Source organism: Chanos chanos, chromosome 1, assembly GCF_902362185.1.
Source record: "Chanos chanos chromosome 1, fChaCha1.1, whole genome shotgun sequence".
NCBI classification, from domain to species: domain Eukaryota; kingdom Metazoa; phylum Chordata; class Actinopteri; order Gonorynchiformes; family Chanidae; genus Chanos; species Chanos chanos.
The window spans coordinates 49,853,741-49,862,439 of NC_044495.1; the positions used below are offsets into that span (position 1 = coordinate 49,853,741).

General features: G+C 37.9%; 1 protein-coding gene across 1 annotated transcript in view; it reads left to right on the forward strand.

The window, feature by feature from the left end:
- ipo11 (importin 11) overlaps positions 1-4,087 on the forward strand; it is a 92,192-nt gene extending 88,105 nt beyond the window's left edge. The window contains exon 30 of the mRNA XM_030774504.1: positions 3,587-4,087. Coding sequence (XP_030630364.1) covers positions 3,587-3,751 — 165 coding nt within the window. The 3' untranslated portion in view covers positions 3,752-4,087. The remainder of the gene's footprint in view (positions 1-3,586) is intronic.
- Positions 4,088-8,699: the final 4,612 nt, after the last annotated feature.

The following is an 8,699-nucleotide window of genomic DNA, read 5'->3' on the forward strand; positions in this document are numbered from 1 at the left end:
TCTCCAACTCCAAAAAAAAAAAAAACAAAACCCAGTTTGAAACAGGTAGGATGTTTTTCTCTCTTAGGTCCTTTCTATGTTCTATACTTTGAGCTGTTTAAATAACAAGTGGCAATTAACAAATACCTCAGCGTTTTTACCAGCCATACTGCTGGTGGAGTCAGTGCGTCCTCCTCTCAGGGACAGAGCGCCCATCATCTCACTTGCCTACAGTGCTTCTTCTTTTTTTTTTTCTTTTTTACATTTTCTCTTCACTTGAAAATGTTAAAAGAGTTGAAGGCTCATTTAGCTGTAAACATCCACTTTTGCTCAGCTCAAATGAAAGAAAGAATAGGTGTGACATTGAAACCTTGGATGTTTCTAGCTTAGGACTTAACCGTTTACTTATTTTGTTGTGAACTTAAGTGTGTGTGTGTGTGTGTGTGTCTGAGACAGCGAGAGAAAGATTTTGTGTGGTTATGAGATTTTGTTCAGTGAGAAAGCTACGTTGTAGGAGTTGGCCTACTGTAATGCCCAGCCTATTGTAATGCTCATCTTCCCAATAACTTTGTCCTGTGCGTGTGTGCATGCGTACATACAGACTCCGTGTTTGTCTCCGCGTGGTGTTTTGTTTTAAGCTGGTTTAGTTTTAAACCTAAACAGCAAATTAGTCTCATTTTTGCTATTCCCTGTTGTATTGTCCAGCTTTTAATTATAATATAAATTGTGTTCTCCGTGGCCTTGTTAAAAAGTCAAGTTGTTGCTAAGGAATACCTTCTCTTGCTGTGTAGACAGACATGGGAAGTGGTGTTGGCTAAGACACTATATGCACATTGCATCTAAAAATTGAAGCATGGTTTTTGAACAGAATTTGAGTGTTGTAAAAATTTTAATATTGATCAAGCAGATCTGGTTGGGGAGTGGGCATCGTTCCACAGATAGCAAGCTCTCTCTCGCTCTCTCTCTCTTGCTCTCTCTCTCTCTCTCTCCGTTTCCGTGTTGTACTGTCAAATTTTGTAAAAGCTTGTTGACTGCTGCCTAACAGTCATTTCATAGTCGAATCATTCCACACTTCTCAACTCCTTATTTGAGAGTTTTAAAGAGAACAGACCAGTGCAGTCAGCACCAAGGTTTTGCCTTCTATTTGTTCCAGTTGAGACAGACAGTTCCTCAGGGCACAGTATGTGTTTAGGGACTCATTAGCACATGTATTATTGTTAATGGCCATGAGGTTAGCAGCCGTACTGCTGACCTGTTAAGATACGCAAGCTCAAGTGATGCACCAGGTTGGCATTAGCTGCACTGCATTTTGGCTCCTCAACAAATATCTTGGGGTAGATGTGTCCAACCCGGCCAACAGAAACTTTCTCTCTCACTCTCTCTCTCTCTCTCTCTCAAGGGAAATCTACCATGCTGCTCTTTAGATTGAAGAAGCTATGGGATGCTATCCAAAACTAAAAACTAATGGCTGTTCTTCGTGTTACTTTTCTCCCCATACAAAACTAAGTTTGGTAGCAAGTTATAGAACACCACACTTCAGCACATTGGACAACAACCTCCAAAACAAAAGAAAGAGACATGCGACTTGCGTTTTGTCAGTGACTTTTTCACAGCTCTGTCCCCAATGTATAATTATTAATATTCTCTGCTGCTTTAGAGATATATTTTTCTCGTGTGTTTTTGGTTGAAGATATTTAAGCCCATTAAGAGACTCCTAAACACAGATATTTCTAAGAGACAGAAATCGATTGTAACATGCAGCAGCTCATCCGTTATGTTTTATCTTACATTGTATCACTTTATTGTTTTGTATCATAGGTAATTTGAACATCGATTTAGTCTAGACATGACATTGTGTTTGAAGATCTAAGTAGATTGTTCCCTCAGGCAGTATTAGAGCAATTTTATGGCTTTTCTAAAGAGCAGCTGTTTATTCCAAAAAGTAACCTGTCCTGGAATCCTTCGTGAATAGACACCAAATGGGAACTAGTTCAAACTTTATGAGAGATTTTAGGAATACACTGTTTGTCTCCCTCTCAAAGTCCTGTCAATTACAAACGGGATTTTTGCTGCTGCATTCTATGTACTTATTTGAAATGGGTAAGGGATCTTATTAACTAATCTACAGATAGTGAACAGATATTTTTTGTGTCCAAAATATTTTAACCTTGACAGAGCAGTTTTTTTTTATCCTCCTCAGATAATGCACAGTCAGTTTTTCAAATAAGAGAGATGCTATGCAAAGTTGGGTGGATCTTTAGTACTAACAGTAGAATTAAAGTAATTGACATTTGAATACTTTTGTTCATTTAAATCATCCTGATTGGGCGCTTTTGTCTGTGACAGTGTTACTAATTGGACCCTCAGTCCCCGTTAACTTATCTTTCTCTACACGCAGTGAGCAAGGCTGTCTATGGAAGAGAGTTCCCCGTATAACTAGTGTATCAGGACAGTCAGTTCACTCAGAACCATGCCGCCCGTGACATTTCGTCATGGTAACCGCTACACATAATATCAGACATTCGTCCCCTAATTCTTACTGCAGCGCAGCAACCTTGAAAAAGAACAAGTCGCATTTTCAAAGATTCAGTGGCCTCACCAGGATTAGACAAATGTGTAAAAGTATATATACAGTGTATGTATGTATATATGTGTGCGTGTGTACATGTATATGTATGTATATATACACACACACACACACATACATACATATATACCTATATATATATATATATATATATATATATATATACACACACAAGATGAGGTTATTTATTTCGTGGTTGCAGTACCCGCTCGGCCGCAGCACTTGGCCATCACAATTTTGGTTACAAAAATATGTTTCTCAGCTCTGACTCAACAGAGACCAAAGCAGTACTCCAGACACGTAATGTTCCTACTGTATGTGCACTGACTCTGTGCTTTTTCTCTCTCTGTATCAGTGTCTGTCTGCCCCTCTTCTGGGCGTTTACCATAACTGCTTTCAAATGACATTTACTATTCGGTTTAATCTGATTTCTTGCTCGCTTCAAGCCCTGTGAGACTGTGGCCTGCTTTTTCGCAATGTTGATTTTTGCGGTCGATTCCTAAGAACTGATTTAGATTGGTCTGCACAGAAAGAACCCACAGTATTGACAGTCAAACATGAAACTGTTCTATACATGCAGTCTTGTGCTAAATCCATTCAAATTGGTGACGGATCAACAAAACTACTCCTTCAGGGGAGAGCATATTCTTTTACAGACTTTCAGTTTGGACTTTTTAGTTTGAGTTTCAGTGGCTTTACGGGATCAATTCCACCATTTACATGCTATCTTTCTTTCTTTTCTTTCTTTTTTGATATCCCTTTGGTTTTGTACCCTCATCATCATGCCCCTGTGAGCAAGTTAAATCATTTCTTCTCTCTTTTTTTTTATGCAGCTATTTAAGTTGTCAGTCACAGTATTTTTGCGTGTGTGTGTGAGAGAGAGAGAGTGTGTGTGTGTGTGTGTGTGTGTGCATACGTGTGTGTGTCCATGTGTCCATGTCTATGTCTGTGTACATTTCCGTGTCACCTTTGCCTGTGCCCTGTTCCTGACGGTGTGTGATTGCTGTCTCCCTGCTCTAGCTGGCTCTGGAGGACCCGGTGCACAGCGTCTCTCTGCAGCAGTTTGTCTACGAGAAGCTCAAGGCCCAGCAGATGCTGATGGGAGACCAGGGCTTCCAGACGCTCATGGAAACGGTTGACACGGAGATCGTCAGGCAGCTGAAAGAGTTCCTACAGGGGATGTGAGTAGGTCAAAAGGACTATAGCTAAGGGCAAAAAACCCATCACTTACCCACAAGCCAACTTTAAATAAAACATAAATTGAGCTTCCATTTTAACGGCTTTGTCTGTGGCCTCATACACATTTGTGGAAATGAGATGGGCTAGCAAAGTATACACAAGGAGGAAGGGAAAAGGAGACTATATCATAAATTTACTCAGTGGGGCCCCTAATGTCGGGGCCTTTGATTTTTGTTTTGTATCAGAAGAAAAAAGACTCTGTGATGGAATTTTGGAGTCTCGTGTTGAAGGACCCAAGCAGTGTTTACATTTATGCTTCACACAGAACCAGAAAATGTCTTTTTTTTTTTTTTTTTTTTTTTGTATTTATGTAAAGTACGGTAGACTGCATGATAAGATGGTGGATTCTCTTCCTAATTGTCTTTTGTTCACGCTTTCTTTCTTTTTTTTTTTTTTTTTTTTTTAAATTCCCGCCCCTCCTACAAATGAAATGTTGTAATGACAAAACTACTGAATCGAACATTCACAATTTTTTCTTGGTGAAAATATTTTGTTAAAGGATTCTGAAGTGCATTGCTACAAAACTGAGAGGATGTACAGACTGTGTGTGTGTGTGTGTGCTTAGGGATAAATATATATATATATATCTATACTCTGCTGCTACTTTTCTCCCATGCTGCACCTCTCACATATTAGGTGTGCTGGAGTTGACAGAAACCAAAAATTCTATGTTTGAGGGTTTTTTTGTTTTGTTTTGTTTTTGTTTTTTTTTCACCCTTTTTTTGGTAAACGACATGGTACACCAAGTGACATAGGTGATGAATGAATGGTGTTTTAATACTACAGTAGCAAAGTTTCACAACATGACATCTAAATGTAAACCTTATGTTTTGTTGATCTATATCTGTGTATGTATTTGAAAGCTGGAATGCCGTGCTGTAGGAGTCATGGCAGAAGAGTTGTATACTAGATCAGTTTGTCACTGTGATTGGTTTTCTGAAGGAGGAATTTAAAAAGAAAAAGAAAAAAAAGGCCTTATGATAATATCCGCCTTATTTACCCATGCAAAAAAACTCTAATCCCTTGTCTTTGACTTATCCTTAGTTAAAATAACCGTTGTCACAGCAAAAACACATTTAATTTCTTTGTTTATTTTTTTTCCCATTGTAAAACCCCTGTTTTTTTCCCACCCATTGTGACAGCTTCAATAAAAATTCAGCACTTGAAGCCATGTTTTATTAAATGATCTTAGTGCTAAAGGCTGTGTGTGTGTGTGTGTGTGTGTGAGACAGAGAAAGAGAGAGATGGTGGCCTTTCGTGACTGCTTACAGTATTTGTCATCTAAATTTGTATTTTCACAGTCCATTTTAACAATTTCAAGTGAAGTATTGCTTGAGCTCATAGGACTCACTTATCTTTAAAAAAACAAAAACAAATAAACAAAAAAAAACAAATGTCAGCGTATCCCTAAATGAAACCACGCTTTCTAAACTAGTCTTATAGTATTAAGTATTTATTTTATAAGACCATGAATCTGAATAATGTTATTTTCATTACTGAACACACAAAATCAAAACTGTAACATTTCACACTGCTGAAGTCAACTTTATCTTTCGGCATGTTCTACCATTTTGATGTGGTGTCATTTTTCTGTGTTCGTTAATATTTTAGAATGCCACACACATAATCTTATCATTTTGATATTGTGTCTTGTGAGAATCCTTCATCTCTCTCTCTTTTTTTTTTTTTTTTTTTTTAAATGAACGTTTCTCCTACATTATGCATAAACCCAAACACCTCAGGGGTTGTATCTTCTGCTGTTTCTTTTTTTTGACTGGCGTACTTGCTAAAGGTTTTACAAGATTACTTTCCACTATAAATATTCATCGTCTCTCGAACATCAAGTTATGTCCAGAGTGTGTGTGTGTGTGCGCGCGCATGTTTGTGTGTTTGTTGTTCATTTTTTTAAACGAAGAAAAGCCATAATGTGGAGTGCGTCTTTTGGCTGAGCAGCGGGACTTGAAGTATCACAGTTTCTTTAGTATATACGCAGTACATCACGACACTGACACACGAGGTTATAATGCTCTCATTTTACCTAACAAACTTTTCATTTCTGACACAAATAGTGTAATCATGCAGAATAGCTACGCTGTTTGTGTCTCATTAAGAACTGGAATGCGTACGGATCATGCGAAATGGTTACGAGTATTCTCACTGCATGTACGTCGTTCTAGGTTCAACTTTTTTTACTTTCAGCTGTTAACTATTACTGTTAACCATTCAGCTATAAACATGTGTATCTATTTTTAGCCATACTTTTGATAGAGCTGTGATTTTAATTGAGTGAAAGGGATATAAAGGTCATATGAAGGGCATTAGCTATAATCAGCTTCTGTAGTGCAATGTGAAATTTCACCGTCCTATGTCAAAACACTCCTCTCTTTCTTTGATGGTGTCTTTTCTGTGGAATTACTTTGGGAAGCACCTGGAGCCTAAAGCCAGCAAGCAGTTCTTACTGTTTCTCTACGTTCACTAAATCGCTTGGCTTACCAAGTGTATCTTATTTATCCCTGCAATGTGAGGATAGTTTCCCTGTCTTGGATAGATGGGAAAATACTTTTTCTTTCTTTTTGTTTTTTGTTCTTTTAAAGGAAGATCTTGCCGGTCCTGGGAGAGATGGGGATTTTCGTTCAAATCCCTGTTTAATATGTTTCACCAGAAAACCCCCAGCACCATCATGTTCAACAATTTTTTTTTTCTCAGCAATTCTCTACCTCTATTTCATTTTATCCATGTTACACTGTAGTTTCAGTCACGGTGTTGTCGAGAAAACAGATTCCCTTGTGTTTAATGTTTCCATTTCTCTACCCCAGTGTCGTTCACAAGATGTATAGAAACAGCAGACAGAGGCTTCTCACCTCTGGCAAGTTTTCCAAGGACCTCGGGCAAGTTTTCTTGGGCAATTACCCTGGGTGATCTTCCCAGACAGACCTGGATATTTTAGAGTTCAGGTCTATGTGTTCAAAATCTCCGGGTATGAAATTTTTTCATAAACATCACTTATAAATCTCCACCACTAGGGAGGTACCCATCCGTCCTCCTCAAGCTAGAGACTAGAGACTAAGAATCAGGGTGCGTCGGTTCTCGAACCAGACAGTGAATGAGAGTTTGCGAAGTCTGCTGGGTTACCTAAGGTGATAACTTGAGAATTGCGCGAACAGCAGCATCCATCAAATGGACATTGACTTGTGTGGTAGATCAGAGGAAAGACACGTAGTCTTAAATAAACTTTAGTTTTTGGCCCAGAGAGTCCACCTGGCTTAGACCCAACACTCTGATATTTGATCCATAAAAATAAATGTGTGCTCCAAGCTGTGGGTACACTCTTGATGTTTTTAATGTGTGTAACCCAACAGCATAATTTAGAGCTGATTCCATATCAGCCTGCCTCCTCTTGGTGTTTTATTATTTAGTTATTTTTAAAGTACAGAAACTCTCAGAAGAAATTCTATTGTGCTGTAAAGTTTGTTCTTTTAATTTGTCTCTAAATTATAAATAGAAACTGTTCCTTTCATAATGCTGTTTAATCATACAATATTTACATAATGAATAAGTTATTTAGACACACTAGATGCCATGTTAAGAGAAAGCCTTTGGAACAGTTCCTTTGCAAGAGACGTCATAGTTATAGTTTGTGAACCCCTCATACTCTGAATTTCTGCATAACTTTGACTCAAAATTGATCAGATAAGGAGCACCCAATAAAGCAAATAACATACGAAAATGTTCTACTTTTTTCCTTCATATATTGAACAAAAGAAACCAGCATGAACTATCTTTGTCAGAAAAAAAGTATGTGAATCTTTAGGATTATCAGCTAAGAGAAGGGGATAATTAACAGTCTAAGGAGTATACGCCACTGGGTTGACAGGTGAGAGTTTCATTGGCCCTGTCCTATTTAAAAAACATCAACCTCAGGGGTAAAATATGTTTGTCATCTGATAATTTACTCCTGCCCCCTGGCATCCACCTCTTTCAGAGCAGTAGGGAACAGATTATTAGCACCTGTTTTTTTTTCTTTTTGACTCACCTCTTGTGCCGTTATGTTGCCTTTTTTTGATTTAAAGTGATTAAAATGTCAAACATGTTCTGAGGTAATAACTTTGGGGTGCAGGCTGGGCACTGTGCCGGTGGAAAGGCAAGATGCCTCTGGATAATTCCAGTTTCAAGTAATTCATATCGGATGTGGTCTTCGGGTAAGGTGAGTATCCAGCCAATTAACTGAATAATATAGCGTGTGTGTGTGTGTGTGATTAAAGAAGTACTAAAGATAACTTCATTTTTCCCCCTCATGTTTTTCACATTGTGCTCTGCGGAGGACTGCTCCAGTTTACTTTGGACATGTGGATGGGTTTAATGTCTCACAGAAGGCATTTAACAGATTTGACTGTTTAGAGCAGTACTCTTAATGGACTGCCACATTAATCAGAGCTGTAAATGATGAAAAACAAACAAACAAACATATACACTTTAAAGACTGTAGTTACGCATAGATATATGAAATAAAAAGCAGACAATAAAGATCATCCTAGATCAAACTACAGAGTTTTACAGTGAATCTTATTCGCATTGATGAACGTACTACTTTTACTTCATTTTTTAATATTATATATACTCTATGTATTACTCTCCTATCAAAGTAGATATTACTCTTAGTGCTCTTTTTAAAGTGATAATTAATTTATAATGACAAACATTGAGACATTATCATTGGAGATACTTTTCAGATGCTCAAACTAAATAATGTAGCAGTGTACTATGAATGGCTTGATGTAACAGTTCTGAGTCCTTGAGGTCAAATTAAGGATTAAACACAGATTATATAAATCCCCCTTGACTGAGGGTAAGGGACACGACTTTACAGATGTCAGATGGTCCTCAGAGAGTTCCC